Here is a 16,343-nt window from a genome sequence, read left to right as displayed (position 1 = left end):
TCATCGTTTGGCTTTGTTCTTTTCAGCAGAATGAAGTAAACTGTTAAATAGAGGATGATAAAGAGATATTTCCTTTGCACCTTTTATAGCCGACAGAGATTTTGTTTGGGCTGTTCTGTCTGTTAATCCAGCGAGGTTGTATTTTTGTCATTCCCTTGGATTGCCAGAGTGTGTTGTCACGAATATCTGAGTTATGTTGGGATCCTTTTATGGGCTTTTACTGTTATAAGAGTGTTACAACATCGGTCGGTTGTTGGGGTGAACATTAGGGTAAAATACAGCCATACGTGGCCCTTTATTTGTATAAAATGGGGTTTATGGTTCCTTACCTGTCTCACAGGTACACCATAAGGATTAAAGGGCGAGTAGTTAAAGCAGAACTATGTCCTTGGTGATTCAAACTTCTCCCTATTCTCTTCAGGACACCAGCATGTGAATAGCAAGGAGCATTTAGCTGTAGAAATGCAGTGCTTTACTTGGAAGGTTGAAAACTACATATAACTCCAATTATTTTAATCGTGCAAATTAAAATTTACAGAATGTTATTAATTCTTCCATCACCAGTAAGTGAATAAAGTCTCTGTAGCTCTGCTCGCTTGGTTTTCTCTGTTGTTGGCTGCAGGAATTTCCAGTACCAGAACAAATAATAATCCAGTAAGTTAACATTGGATCTACAGCTACACATCCTCACCTACTAAAAATATTCCATAATAATATGATTCTCTCTGAATTTGTCTTGTATTTCATTGGGCATTGAAGTATTTATTTATTTGCCAAAAAACTGTTCATAGTATGCTATGGTTCTGTTTCAGATTTAATACTGATGCTGAGATGGAGTATATAAATTTAAAATTATGAAAAAACCATGTTGTTCTTGATACAGTGTGTTCAGGCTTGTATTTATCTCTTTATAAATATTTTAGTGTGACACGTTTTTCATTGCAAAATCTTTTCTAAGTTTAAAAATCAAAAGGTTTTCTCTTGATTTTCCTTCATCTGTCACAATCGCAACATGATTAAAAGCCAAACATAAAACTGGAAGTTTGATAAACATGCAGCCTGAGATGCTTTACATATTTTCACGTTACTTTTCACTATTTCCCAGAGTGAAACTCCTTTTACTAGAAGAATTCTTATGGGAAAGCAGAGTTGAAAGGACTGACATCATCAGCCCTTCCTGAAAAACAGATTGGTTTCCTTTAAGTAACACTCACTTAAGAAACCACCTATTTAGAGAGAGGCAGACAAAAATAGTTTCAAAGAAAATTAACTGTATAATAACTTAAAGCACTGGAGGGCAGTTCCTTCACGGAGTTTAACACGAAACGCTGTGAACACGAGCTGAAAGCGCTTCTTCGAAAACTCCGTATTAAGTTTAATTTTTCTCTTTAGCGTCTCACGATAGAAACAGTTTGCGTGGAAACAGCAAAGCAAGCTGCCGCATCGCCCCACGTTGTTTTAACGTGCTTTTAACATTTCTGTTTGTGTCACTGTCGTGTTTCTCCACAGCGTCACACTCGGCTCTTTTTTTATTTACGCGTCATTTCAGATAATTTCAAATAATTACTTTTCCAGCTCCGCTTCTTGGCGCAGGTTTCGCCCCGGACGCGTCTGCCCGCGCCGGGTCCCTCAGCGCTCCCGCCTCTGCCCGCCGCGGCCTGCAGGGGGCGCCCTCCCCCCGGCCATGGCGCCTCAGGCGGGGCCGGCCCCGAGAGGGGGACCTGGCGTGGAACCGCCGTAACACGGACAAATGGTGGAGATGAGGATAAAACCCTCTCTTTTTTCACTAATACAGACACTGAACTGCTCGTATAGGCATCATAAATATTTATTTATTTGCAAATATAAACCCTCCACGTTCACTGTGCTGCCTGAAGCACCCAGTGATTTTCTTCGCACTCTCACCTGAAGTTTCTCTTCACGGTTTTAAGGCAGTTGGGAAAAAAACAAAGTTAATTTATCTGGTGGGAATTTTCTGCTAGTGACTTTTAGAGACCATTCTGTGATGATTCCTTCTTTCTGGAGCAATCCCATCGCTGGCTTTGGAAGGGCCCACAGCAAGCCCAGGTCCCACGTGTAGGGCTGGGAGAAGAGGTGGGAAGAGCTGGAATCACCAGTTTGGGAACCAGCCAGCAGCTTACTAGGTCTAAGGGAGCTGTGTTTGCTGTGTTTTAGCTGCCTTTTCCCCCCCACCTACTTTTTTTTTTGTAATGGGTAGAGAATCAGTGGAGTGAAAGAAGTGGGTGGTGTATTTTGGATAGTTTCTGAAGTGGAAGGAAAAGATCCATTCCCTTCAGATAAGTAGGGAAGTGTAGTGATAAATTTTGTCACAAGGGAAGTTCGTGTCTGTACATCAAGTGTTTCAGAAGCAGGTTTTAGTAAACAGCATAGATCGAAGACTGGGGCAAATACATGTTCACCTTGATATTTGAAAGAGAAGTTTCAAATATTACGGATAGATTGAAAATTGAAGGAGATGGACATCAGAAGGGAATTGCAGCTCTTGAGATACGGCATGTAAAAATCTATGACAGTGATTTAGCACAGCAAATGCTGTAGCAGTGGTCAGAGCAAACTGTTTCGGAAAGGTTGTGGGTAGGCAGGCGGAGAGGAAATAATTGGCAGCACACAGGAGACCGCGATGGCAGAGATGGATCGCGAGGTGAAAGGAAAGGGGAAGGCAGAGAGGAGTGGGATTACCACAGATGTGAGCGTCCCCCTGAAGTTTTCCTGTCAAGATGGATGATTTCAGTCTTGGTAACATCAAATGGAAGGAAATTTTGAGAGGGTCAAGTGCTGATGTGTGAGAGTCAGGTACTGAGGGAGTCCAAGAAGTGGTAACTGGAATTTTAAGGGTTTATCTGAAAATGACTTAATGAATGACAGTTTGGAATTTTATGGTTATTTCAGTTGTTCCTTTGATTACTCCCTCTTAATTTACAGTAAACCCATGTTTTTCCATCTGCAAATCTCCCCAGCTAACCAGTACATAAAAGGCAGGCTGGTGCATTTCCTTCTCGTACACTGCAAGTAGTAACAACATCCTGCAGCTGATGCAGCACTTTGATAAGATTTTGCAGTTGCTAATTAGAAATTGATAAATAAGGATATTAATGATCCATGAGAAGGAACGTGCTCGACTTTATGTCTTCTCAGTGTGTCAGTGCAGAGTTAGGTACACTTGTGTACAGCTGAAATGAGTGTGATCAGCATAAAACCCATCACTAGGATTGAGCTTTGGAGTAACAGTCCAGCTGAAAAGAGTTGGTCACTGAAGGAGTGATGCAGGAAAAATTCTGCGTGGTTCGTGTCCAAGGCACAAAGTGGAAAGGCTGGAATTAGGTCAGGAGAAGAGTGGACTAGCACAGGGGAGACATTGCTGTCCAGACATTTGCTGGTGGGTCAAGGAATGTAAGTGGTTCAAGGGAGCTGCCATCAGTGAAATGACAAAAAGTAGCTTTGCTCACCTGATACAAGCCTGTAATATATTGGATCAGAAGGTGAGAAAGTAGAATCTAGAGTTTTTCAAGAGACGGTATCAGCTGAAGGAGGAGGTTTAAGTATGGAGGGTGTTGCATGACAAGGGAGGTTTGGCATGAGGGAAGGTGAAAGCATGTGAAGCTCCGTGTTAGTAACCAAGGAGGGGAAGGAATGGGACAAGAGCTGGTGGGAACAAACATTTTATCTGATGGACATGCTGAGTTCAAGCCCAAACACCTTCTGCTTCCCCTGGCAGTGGGTATTCTGGGAATCCAGGGCTGCTCCCTCATGTCTGCAGCCTGAATCAGACTCCCTGTCTATACGATTGGTGATGGATTATGTAGTAAATGGGTGTTGCCCTTGTTACCCTCCTTTTTTTCCAGCTTATTATTCTTAAGTAAGGCATTTAATCAACTGTGCATCTTTGGTAGCCTGAAAAATGTAAACACTTTATGGAAAGAAACGTAAGCATTAAGATTAGAAATAAAATATACTTCTATCTTTTAAAAGGTTTATCTTTACCCCTAAATACGCTGATTGAGCTTATTGTTTTTTGCTTAGTCCTTGTGGGCTGTTAAATCAGTTGCTTTTTCCCATCTCAAGGAAATGCATCTTTGACACTTCTCATGACCTGAGTCACGATGCTGTCACGGAGCCAGAAAACATCCTCAGCGGTCATGGGTAAAAGAGCAGAGCTGCCGAGGGTGTGTGGCGGGTACAAGGGGGACAGATTGCTATGGTTTGTTTCAGTTCCTATTCTATGGGTGTTTCAGACAAGCCATTTATTATAATTACCCATGGATATTATTATCAAGTTCTCAAATGCCGTGGCTCTCAAGGCACTTTTTTTTTTTCCACATAGCTCGGGATAAATCCCGTGTATTCAACCCCGGGTTGAATTCAGGTGCTAAAATATTTGTTCTTGTGGTTGCAACTGGAGGGAAAATAAGGCAGAGATGGAAAGGTGGGGATAAAAATCACAGATGTGTTAACATGTAGTTTATCATCAATATTAAATTGGAGTAAGCTCAGCCCTTTGGGTAAGGGGCTGCCATTAAACTTTCCCTATCTCCTCACTGAACACATCTGCACACAGAGATGTCCTTCAGAAATTCCCAGCCCGGTTCATTTTGTAGTTTCTAAGACAGGCTGATCAGTTTTTCTGACTGTGCTGTCCCAATACAAAAACAATTCAACTCATAAAGATAATTTTATTCTGTATCATTTGGAAGAAAAGTCTGAGACACCAAAATTTTCCGAAGTTTACAATGCTGAAGTGTCTCGGAGTCATCCCTGAAAGAAGGCTTTGAATTCAGAGCTGTGCTGATCTGAATTGTGATGGATAGACACGACGAGGGGCAGCAACAGTGCATTCTTGTTTTCTCAAGCGCTTCATCATTCACCAGCAGACAGTGTTAACAAAATTCCCATGTGCAAGAAATCAGAGCAACAGAGTCTCTCCACAGCGCCCGGAGGCTGCCTGCACGATAACCTCATTAGTGCAGTGTTAGTCTGAGCTCACAGAGTCCTGTCCTCTGAAGAGTTTGCAAACTCCAGTCCAGTGCTGTGGTAGCCACAGCCTCTGGCCCACAGCTGGCTTACACCCACATGGAGGGGAGGATGGCACTGCTCCTTCATGTTTGTTTGCAAAATACTCTGCAGCTACACCCGTAGTAGTTACAAGAAACTCATCTTGCATTCTTCCCATCTGTGGATTGCTGAAGGTGCAAAATCTGTTTCAAAGAGGATGGACTCGGCCCTGGCTGTGCCTGGCCTTTGCTGGAGGTGACCCAGCAAAGGGTGGCCAGTTTGGCTGATTTGGCTGGTAACACCATCTGGAATAGCCCAGCTTAAGCGCTGCCAGTGCTGCCTGCGCAAAGCCTGGAGCCAACAGCTGGCAAACCAGTTTGGTTGGGTTTATTTTGAGTTTTGCCCATACATGGACTTAAGCTTTGCACAAACAGTATTTTTAGTTAAATAAATCCTGAAAAATGATGATTATGCCAGACTTGTGTGTGTGGTGCTGGAGGGGTTGTTTTCTAAGGAAATGCCACGAGACACCTTTATTTTGCAGCTCTTTGAGCAGCTATAGCACAGCAAACCAGTGTCTGTACAAAGCAAGGAGGTGAAACAGCAAGGGAAGAAGCAGGTATTTGTGTCGGGTTTTCAAGGAGTTCTTTGCACAAGGCAGTTGACCCTGTAGGTGTCCTCACACCTGTTGTGAGAGGTGTCACAGGGCTCAAGACATTGTTGCTGTTCTGGCAGAATGGTTTCCTCTCCTTTTTGGTTCCTCTGGACTGTCAATGTAATTTCTTTTCCATACAGGAAAAGAAAAAATACACATGGAGCTAATAGAAATGACCAACCATAGATCACTAATTGTGTAAGTAAAGGATAGGTTCAAATCCAGGTAGAGCTTGAGGTTGGAACTGTTCTTTCATGATCCATCTTTGGCCAGGTAGAGGCACAGGCAGCAGAGAGGTCGTGGGAGTTCCTCCTCTGCTGAGGACAAGAGGAGATTATTGGGTATCAGTGAGTGAGAGACTTCATAACTGATGACAAAGTTTCTGAAACTGAAGATAGCAGAAAAACTCCAGAAGGAAGGGACTGTTACTAGGCCACGTTCAGATTTTGAGTGGATGATGCTGAAGTTCAAGGAGCTCGGGTGAGAGGGCAGGGGACTCTGTCCGAGCAGTGACTGGGACACTTGGGCTGGCGCTTGTGCGTCTCGGCAGAGCCCTCTGACTTAGGAGCTGTCACCATCACATGCCTTGCCTAGATGCAAACAGAGAGCAAGCTCTGCTTTCTTAGGACAGCCGTGAGATTTAGTGCAGCTGTGTTTCCAAAGGTTCCATATCAAACGGATTTAAATGTTACAAAAACAACCGGCTGCGTTATTTTCTCCCATCCATTCCAATGGAATCAAGTTAGTGATAGGTTTAGCTCTGAGTAGCTACATGATGTGTGTGCATATGCTGTAGCTAAATCATAATATTCTTCCTTTAATGGATCTGATTGTACTGGAAATATTGAGGGTTAGGGTGTGAAATGAGTTTAAATTTGATAGGACACAATTCAAGGAAATGGCAATGTAACTTTAATTGAGAGGCGATCGTTAACTAAAATAATTAGTTTCCTGACTTTTTCTAGGAAAATGTCTAACATTTTACAAAGAAAGATAACACATGTTGGACTGAATAAAACAAAACATGAAAGAAAAAGCCCACTTTGGCAGTAATTAGGGCTCTTGGTGCCGGGTGTGTTTCCCGGGCCGGTACTGAATTTGTCTGTCAGGCTCTTCCAAGGACTCCGTGAGCCAGCATTGCTTCCGCTGGGTTCTCTGCTCGGGTCACAAGGCAGCGTTTCTCACCAGGGCGCTGCTGTTTCCTCTTCCGACTGTAGTAGATTACAGATTATACTGGAACATGTCTGAGGAAAGGTCAGAAATGAGGGTGAAAGTCTTGGAACTGAAGCTGGGAAGCTTTCCATTCTCATCCGGGAAACTTTTTGTATTGAATAAAAAGCAAAGCAAAATAAACCAACACATCCATGACACTCCTGTTGTTCCTGCCATTTTTTGCCTAGCAGTACGAAAGGATTTTCTTTCCCTTGCATTATACAATTAGGGAATGTTTAGCTGAGGAATCCTCAGTGTTACACTAAACAGAAATAATGGCCAAACATAGTTCATTTTCCTGTAACTTGGCCTCCACATGATTGCATAGCCCGGAGTTACTGCGTTTTTATTTACCAAATTATAGATGTTTATATGTAGTGTTAATGTCAGTAGACTACGTGGTACTCTTTGAAATGGAGTCTGTTAAATACTGGAAGATATAAAACCTAATCAAGTGGGGTTTGAATTTTAATGACACTGCATTACTAAGCTTTTTGTATTGGAGTAATGGAAGAAAAATGGAAAAAAATCAACATAGAAGCATTTTATTATAAGGCTGAGAGGTGCTTGATACCACTTTAGTTTTTCAAATAAAGTGTATCGAGAAACTAAAATCCTTCTGATCATTACTTTCCTACCAGAAAAAATTCTCTGGGCCGAGTCCTTTTTGCTTTCCTCGCTGACAGTTTACACCAAAGAAAATCCTGTAGTGCCTGGAGACATGTCATACACATGCTGAAATGTAACAGGTAAAAGGGTTTAGTTTCAGTTTGTTGATAACTTAGTGTTTGCATCCCTTAGGTGTGAGGGTGTAGTTTTGGTTTTAAACTTGGCTGTGATTTAGGGAGCTCCATTTCCACGCACAGATGGGATCTGTGGTACTGGTAGATTCAAACTCAGTTGAAATCAGGTGAGAAGTGATTTGGTTGCATCAATGTGGAACTATGCGTGGACTAAAGAGCAGAGTAACGGGAGCTGCATCCATACCATTCTTTCAGGATCCCATGAAGTATTTTTGCGACACTGTGTTGCAGCTGAACACTATCCCTGGGGCTGGGGAATGTCCCTGCCAAGCTGCATTTGGATGTATACTTTTGTCATTAGCAGTGCCAAAAATCAGGGTGTTTCTCCTCCTCTCTCCTCTGTTGATCTCTGACAGCAGTGCCCCCAAATGCTCCTCTCAAACACTGACCAGTTTGAAATCTGGCCTGAATTCATCAAGGCTCTTAGTTGATCAGAAGAGGACATGTAATTGTATTAATTGCTTTCAGTTGATTGATTGCTTTTTGAACAGTGTTAGAAGCTTGCAAGTCTTGAACATATTCCCCTTGATGCAGCTTTCCTTTCTTATCCAAAAATACAGTTTGAAAACTTAAAAAAGTGTAATTTGATCAAATGTTTAAATCTCATATTCAGGCCTAAAGAGTAACTTACAGATTTAACACTGATCGTAAATAAAATAATTGTAAGTAAAATTTTAGCTGTTGATAAATTGACATTGCAGTGGTGGAGGTGTGTGGAGAGCTGAGGGTGTCTCTGCCCAGGGGTTGAGGAGGGAAGCAATGCCGTGGGACCACGAGCCTGTCTGGCCATACCTGGGAGCTTCTCCTGATGGCTTTTCCACAGATGTCCAGCTTTGTCAAAAAACACTAAATCTTGTGAAGTTTGTTTTCCTTATAGCATCTGTGTTTTATAATGGTGCTTTTAATTTGTTTTTTCTTTGTCTGCTGGGATTTCTTTTGTCCGGCACTTTCAGGCCTCCCTTTTTTCCTCACTGGAAGTGAGTCTGTTAGTGATGGCCGGTTTGGGAATACAGCTCGGCCCGGCCGGCCCGGCAGCCGCTCCCTCCCTCTGACAACAAAGCCCATTGTTGTTTTCTTTCTTCACTTTTATCCTCAACTTAATCTATTTCTGCTTTGAGTGTCAGTGGAATAAAACGTCTGGAAAAGCGTGGCTCAGGTTTTGTGGGGATGAGATGGTGGTGGTTTTGCAGACTCTCAGCAAACAGGTCCAAAACCAGAACCAAGGATTGGGTTTTCATGTCTCAGTAGGCAATGTTTACCCAACATAAGGCTGCACTTGCAAATAAACTTGTCAGACTCCAGAGCCACACAGCATCCTCAGCTTTTTGGAAGTCCTGTAGTAAAATTAGTAGGAGATTCACCAGCCTAGGCTGGCTTTAATATGTTCCATGCACAGCTCTGATACGAAAATCTTCTCTATGGCAGCCCATGGAAAGACAAATACTTGACCCCATGCCTTGCACGGGGTCCTGAGGGCTCTTGGTGATTACCAAAAGAAAAGTGCCCCCTTGCTTGGGATGCTCAACTGGAAATGATCCTTTAGAGGACACGTTTGCCATGGAATTGTGCTGGTGATGATTGATTGCAATAAAGGTATTCCTGGAGGAGTCTGTGGGATGTGATCTGTGTGTGTCAGTCTACAGCCATTTACAGTTAAATGCACTGTCCACATGTCGGGAGGTAACTTGAGTTCAGCATTCTGCTGGATGAAAAATACTGGATATTTCTACCCGACTTAAACTTTGGCTTATTTGTTGCTTGTCCTTTGACAGTGAATCAACAACGGCTTGAGCTGTAGAAATAATGTTGATGCTTGACTGCATTCTTTGTGCTCTTTTGGCCTGATCTGACAGCCCTGTGTGCACACAACTCCTGTTTGCTGCAGGAGTTTCCTACTTGGAAGGGCTGGAGGAACGGAAGGGTAATTTTTCGGATTCCTGGATGGGTACAGCAGCACACCAGAAAATTGGGGGGTTTTCTTTAACCTTAATCATCCCCTTCATCTTAATATTATTGTAGTCAGATTTTCAAGAACAACTTTCCTGTCTAAAATAATTTCTCTCCTCTTTGTAGCATTCCAGCTTTTAATTTTTGTCTGGTATCACTTTTAATTACATTTTTTGCAGTTAAGCAACTGACTGTTGCAGCAGAAAATGCAGGTTGGCAGGCAATGGTTATTGTGACATATGTTTGGTGTTTACAGCTTTTCCATTTGTCACAGCAGAATTTTTTTATCATGTTTGTGCTGTGAAGTGCTGTGTGTTATGAGGTCTGGTTTAGTTAATTTTTTATTGAGGTTTGTATATATCAGATTAAGCTACACTTCCAAATACATAGTTACAAATTAAATGCTTGACCTCCTGAATGTTTTTTGGTTTCTTTCTCCAAGAAGAATCATCTTACATTTTAGTCCCTTTCAGAATCTCTTTTACATTTTCATTCTTTTTTTTTGTTTAGTACTTTTTTTGGGTTTAATTATGTGTTCTTATAGGTGAGCCTTAGAATTTGTAAGATGTTGTTCCTATGATTAATAAAAAACTCTGAAGGGATGAGTTAATCCTGTAGTTTTCTAAGTATCCCAAACTGCCTTGGGAGTCCTCAACTTGTATGGAAGCGAAGCAGCTCATCCTTGTGTAGGAAGGACATCTGTAAATTCCTCATGTCTCTGTGCGCAAATATTCCATTGAAGGTTTTGCATGTGGAAAACCACATGAAGTTGGGAGCAGAGGGCTCTGAGACATTAAATGTGCCTTGAGAGGGGAGAGGGAGCTGTTCCAACACAGCCTTTGGATCAGTAGTTCAGAGTTAGTCATTATATTCTGAACAAGTAAAAGAAAACAAATTACAGACATTTAGAGCCCCCTCAGTAGATACTGTCAGTGTTTGCTGTGCCTGTGTGGATCCAGGGGAATATGGGAGAGGGAAACACTTCCAGGGAGGCCTTGGCTGCAGGAACAGTAACTAATTAGACAATAATGCACAAAACTATTCATATGTCTTCCTGCAAGAACCTAAAGTGCATTATTAAACTAATCTTTAAAAAAACTAATTGCATCTCAGTCTTATTTAAAACTGAGCTGGGATTTTTTTTCCTTTTCCCTTTTCTTTTTATTCCAAGTTGGTGCAGGAAAATTGCTATTAATGAAATCTGCTCTCTGGGAACTTCAATAGGCTTGTCCTTCATTAAAGCTTTGCTATTTTTCTTAAAACCTATTGATGGATGCTCAGGCCAGATACTTATCTCAAAATACACTTTGTAATTTCATCATTTCTGTTACTGTGCTTCTCTGAGACACAGAGGTCTGGGGACTTTGCAGAAAAACCCAAATAAAACCCCCAAGCTTACAGTTATATAGTATTAAAAGAAGGGTGAAGGAAGCATTGAGTGTCTTTAGGATGATGAGACATTCATTAAGATTTTTCCGCCTTCCTTTTCCTATTTTCAATCCATCTGAAGTACCATTAAAGCTTTTCAGGCAGCTTCCTGTGAGAAACCCTTTGCTGTGCTGTTTTTCTTCCTTGAAAAAAGGTGGCTGCTCTTGAGGCAGATTGTATGGATTTGGCCTGGGATTTGTATAATATCTGTGTAGAATGCATCGGTTGTTTAGGAACCTAATTCCCAATATGGTTCCCTTTTGATTAAGAACAAAGCCAGCGTTTCACAGCATTATAGGAACACAGAAAAACAAGTTAATGATCTAAACCTTTTAATTCATGGTTGCTTGTCTATTTAAAGTACTTTTGATTCTGCTATAAACAGACTGGCCCCTTTTTTTGTTTAACTTTTTTCTTTGGTTTCTTCACATTTCTTTCTTTACTGTCCATGAAATTTGGAGCTAGTTTCCTTTTCCAACTGAAGAATGAAAGGTTGTGACTACAGAGTGATACAGCGAGTAAGAAAGCGTATCCAAACTGGGCGCCCATCCAGCACAGACCTCTTTGAAACCAGCTAAATTTAGGGTTGTTGAGGGTTTTTTTGTTATGTTTCTCTTTCCTTTTTTTCAGTACCTATGTTTCATTTTCGTCTTTTTGAAGGAATATGAAATTAGTTACTTTTTTGATACTTTCTTGATTTTTACATGTAGTTTAGTGTGGCTTTATTTGACATAGTTACTTGATATTTTCCTCCAGCCTTAGTTCTGCAGATGATTATTCTGCGTGTCTTTATCCATCGAGACAACAAAAGCGACCTTTTCAGGACTTCCAATTACCAACACTGTATGTGGTACTTTAGGAAAATAATTCCCTTCCAGATACTCCTTTTTTTAAGTAGGGAATTGGAATCCAGAGCTTGTCCTTCAAATCGAACTCGAAAACTTTTCGGTGAACAAAACTGCCAGGCAAGCAGCAGCAGCAGGAATAATTTCCCTTGCATGGAAAGGAATCCTTCCTTATCCCCATATGTAAAATTAGTAGTTGCTTCTTCCACTGTAATTTATTCTTTATCTGAAACAAAGAATAATTTTTTAGATCTTTTTCTTTTATTACAAAAGAAGTTTGTTATTTCTTTTTTCTTTTTTTTTTTTTTTGGTCTTTTTTATCTTATTTCAGGCAGATGTAGAAATGATAAATGAAGAAAAAATTCCAATAATGTGTTTTATTGCATCTCTATTCCATCAAGGTAAATTGAACAGCCAAGACACTTATAATAACTTCACAAACAACAATCCCGGGAATCCTCGACTCCTGCCGCTCCCAAGTTTGACTGTGGTGTTGCCTCTTGCTCAAATCAAGCAGCCAATGACATTAGGGACCATCACCAAACGCACAGGGTAAGTGGCACAAACCTTTCTTAGCCTTTATGATTCATGTACAAATCATTTGTGTTATTAGCGAGAATTAGTTTTATTCTGTATTTTAATTTCAGTATATGTAACTTCATGGCAGCAGAAGGGGGGGTGGGAGGAAGAGGAGACTGAAAACATCAGATAAATAAATACAACCTGAAAACAAACCTCTGTAAATTCAGGAATATTCATTCGGGTGGGTCAGGAGAAGTTTTAACACCAGGAATTGGAATGAAACATAAGCAGAGCTGTATTCAATCAGAATAAAATATGGTTTTACTTTTTTTTCCAAGTTTGTTTATTTTGATTTCCAACCTTTTCAAGCAGAAATGATTTTTAACCATCAGAACTGGAAAGACAGTAAGCCAGGTTGAGCAGAAAGGCAAAACTTAATCCTGCTGTTTTCTTGACCTTATTTTTCCTCTGTTGCACTGTTCTGGACTGGGTAATTCATGTGTGGATTTCCACTCCAGAGCCAGCTGCACTTTGGTACTTCTCCTGTGCCATGATAAAGCACTTCAACATATTTGTTGGGAAAAGTTCCTCTAAACATATATATTATAAGATTTTATGAGCTTCATAAACCATAGCAATTTTAAATTAAGTTATACTGTCCAATAGTTGATATTTTTCTCTTGCTAAACTTGAAATATTCTTTTATTGTAATTAAAGCTGCTGGGCGATGATTACATTTTTCCTCTCTCATTTTCTGGTTGTTTGAATTCCTGAATATTTTCCAGTTAAAAATATGATAGATCCATTAGTTTACAGAGGGATTTTATATTTTTAAGGAAAGTAGATTGAGCATGGCATGTGGTTGGACAAAACAATTGAGAGTCCTACAGCTTCCTAACCTTCTCCTGCATTTTGGCAAACGCAGGCACTGCCTCTCTTGCTTCAGTGCTTTCTTGCTCAAACCCTGCTCATGAGGTGAATTTTACCTTGTGTTTCATGAACCAGGAATTAATTTTCAGGCGAGAGCTTGTGAATATTCCCTCTCTCCCTGAGTAATTCCCATATTCTGTGCTTGAGTTCAGGACATACTGTAAAATCCCTTATTTGGGTGCCCTGGGTGTGCATGCTGACAGAAGCTGGGGTGTGTGCACGTGTGTATCCATTCGTGTCTATCCAACAATCCACTCCTGCCCTTGCCCGGAATTTCACGGGGCTTGTTGAGCCAAACATGAACCACGAACACGCAGTTGCCCCAAGCACAGAGAGAAATTCCTGAACTTCACAGGTAATTGTAAATGGAACTTAAGAAACAGTGAAGAAACAGTTTGAGGGTCATGTTGAGGTTTAGCTTCCTCCACAGACACATTTCAGTTGCTTATTTTTGCCTTTTTAGTTTTCTGCTCACAGTTTAAACACAGGCGAGGGAAAAAGATTGTGCTGCTGCTCAGGTGAATTTTGGAAGCATATCTGGGTGTGATCCTGGATGAGGATGGCAAGGGAGGTGAGATCAGGGGGAGGTTATCACAGGGCAGGAAGTCACAGTTCCTCAAAGAGGGGAAATACCAAAAACTTGACTTGAAGAATACGGCCAGTGAAGGACAGAAATGTAAATGTGGGCTCCCAGAACTGGAATAGACACTTAGAACCAGATGGGACACGGCAGAGAAAGAAATTAAAAATTCACCTGAGGGCCTGCCAGGGGAGGTAGGTGATAGGGGAGCAGTGAAGAGAAGGATTTGGTAAAAAGCTCTTGGTTTACAGTAGTAATTAGTGCAAAATTCATTACAAAGGTTTCCTTAATGCTGTGGCAATACTAGCAAACCTTTCTAAAACTGTTACAATTGTAATAAGTCTGCAATATTTTATTTAATGTTTTATTCTTAAACATCTAAAACATAGTTGGAGTGTTCATATTCGTAGTTTTCCGGTAAATTATACTATTCACAAACTGTCTCTGTTTCATTTTATGTAATTTTTAAAACTAATTAAATCTAAAATGCTCAGTGAGGCTTATGTAAAGGGGAAAACAACAGTCATGGGAAATACCCTGCTGTGTAAATAGAGTTTTCATGAATGAGGATCATAATTTTCAGCAGAGCCCACGTAGCCTTGTAATGCTAAGCCGAGAGCTTCCTTCATTTGTTCTGCATCCAAAATATTTGATGAAAGTACACAAAATTAACGTGAAAAGCTGTTATTTATAAAGCAGGGATTTAAGAGGAATGCCTAGGATCCAAGAAGCCTGGCATGCCTAAAATGACCAAATTGAGACAGCAGCCTTAACTTAAACCTCCAGGGGGCAAAGCGTGTGTTTAACATATTTAACATCTGCCCTCATATTTCTGCAAACACATAGCACTGTAAGTCTGTGCAGTGTAATATTTCGACAGGACAGGGACCATCTGCCTCACTGGGAGAAGTGTAGGAGGCATGTATTACTGCAAATGGCAAAAGACAGATGTATTTACACCTACATGGTCAGCACCTCTAAGCACTGCTCCAAGGAAACAAGGCTCTTCCTTGGGAGCAGCTGCTTAACCTTGCGATTGTGCAGTGATCAGAAAAGGAGCCGGGCTCAGGATCACTCAGCTTTTATAGTCGCTGCTTAGCCGCCCTCAAAGCAAGATTCCTCTCCCGTGCTTGTGACTTTGAAAGAATTAAAAATTTAATCTGTTACAGCACATTTCTAAAAAGAAAAAGCAAGGCTAAAATACTGTATAATTAGAGGGCGGGATTTGTCCATTTTATTTGCTTTTAACATCAGTTGCTTTAATATGAAATCTTGATGAAGTCTTGTAGATTTTATTAACTAAAAGGTCGAGTTGGCGTTTGTTCTGCTGGTATCCAAGACAGCAAAATATTTTCCAGATACTGAAAGAACTGATCAGTGCTCTTAATATCATGTGTCTGGAACAGAGCTGCAAAGCATGTCATGTTGCTTGACAGGTGGAATGGCAGTAAATTTTAAAAAAGTGTTCCCTGTAGCCCTATGGGAATGAAAGATGGAGTCTGGGATTGTGTCATGACCGTGCTGTTCATCACCGATGCTTTTTTCCCCCCTGCAAACATGCAGATTTTGGAACATGTTCTGATCGGTCACTGCTCTGAATACAAGCCCCATTGTCAGCATGAAGTATCTTGGAGCATCCCCTCCGCCTTCCATCGCTATCCTTTCCTTCTTCCCTGCCCTCTGCTTCTTCCCTTGCTTTTTCAAGTCTCCCAGTGTAATTTCCACACCTTCATCAAGCACTTAATTTTGTCCCTACATTTTGTCATCCCATTGACTGGCTTTCCTGTAGTTTGTGCTGTTGACACATTCTGAGGAGCAGGGAGGCTTCCCAAAGGGGCTCTAGCACTAATGAGTAAGGAAGCTTCTGATGTTTTAAAGATTAGGGGGGAATGCAAGACAGCACAAGAGCTGGATTTAATAAGTCTTTCCCTATCCCTGCCTCAGTTTCCCTCTCAAAATTTTGATAGTAATGCTGCATTCCTTGTCAAGGCTGGTGAATGGGTTAATTCATTGCTCATTTACAAAGAGCTTATAGATTGGAAAGGGGAAGAGTTGTAGGATCCTTCTCGTTGTCTATAAAAGGCAGTGAATCAGAACATTCTAGAATTCAGCTTTGGGCCCTGCAGTAGCTCCATAAGCGTTCCTTGTGTTTGTGGAATGAGTTGTAGTTAGTTTCCAGTTGGATGAGCTGTAATGGGAATGAGGGAAAGAAAAGATACAATAATTGCCCCAAAAGAAAAACTATTGTCAAAGTTGGCTCCTGTGACAGCAGCATTTGTTTTAACTTCCTCAAGGGACACGCTCATTATATTTGTATCATACTTCACTCCCCAGTTCATCCTGGCTGGAGTGAGCAGCAGGATGGAACCTGCATTAGCTGGGTCTTGTCAAAACACAGAAATCCAGTGTGC

At 41.1% G+C, this 16,343-nt stretch overlaps 1 protein-coding gene across 1 annotated transcript in view; it reads left to right on the top strand.

Annotated features, from left to right (window-relative positions):
• Nucleotides 1–16,343, top strand: part of BCAS3 (BCAS3 microtubule associated cell migration factor) — a 300,122-nt gene that overhangs the window by 84,636 nt on the left and 199,143 nt on the right. The window contains 1 exon segment of the mRNA XM_039562815.1: nt 12,302–12,452. Coding sequence (XP_039418749.1) covers nt 12,302–12,452 — 151 coding nt within the window.

Source organism: Corvus cornix, chromosome 19, assembly GCF_000738735.6.
Source record: "Corvus cornix cornix isolate S_Up_H32 chromosome 19, ASM73873v5, whole genome shotgun sequence".
NCBI lineage: Eukaryota > Metazoa > Chordata > Aves > Passeriformes > Corvidae > Corvus > Corvus cornix.
The sequence above is the reverse complement of the archived record's forward strand: the minus strand, read 5'-3'. Positions and strand labels throughout refer to the sequence as shown.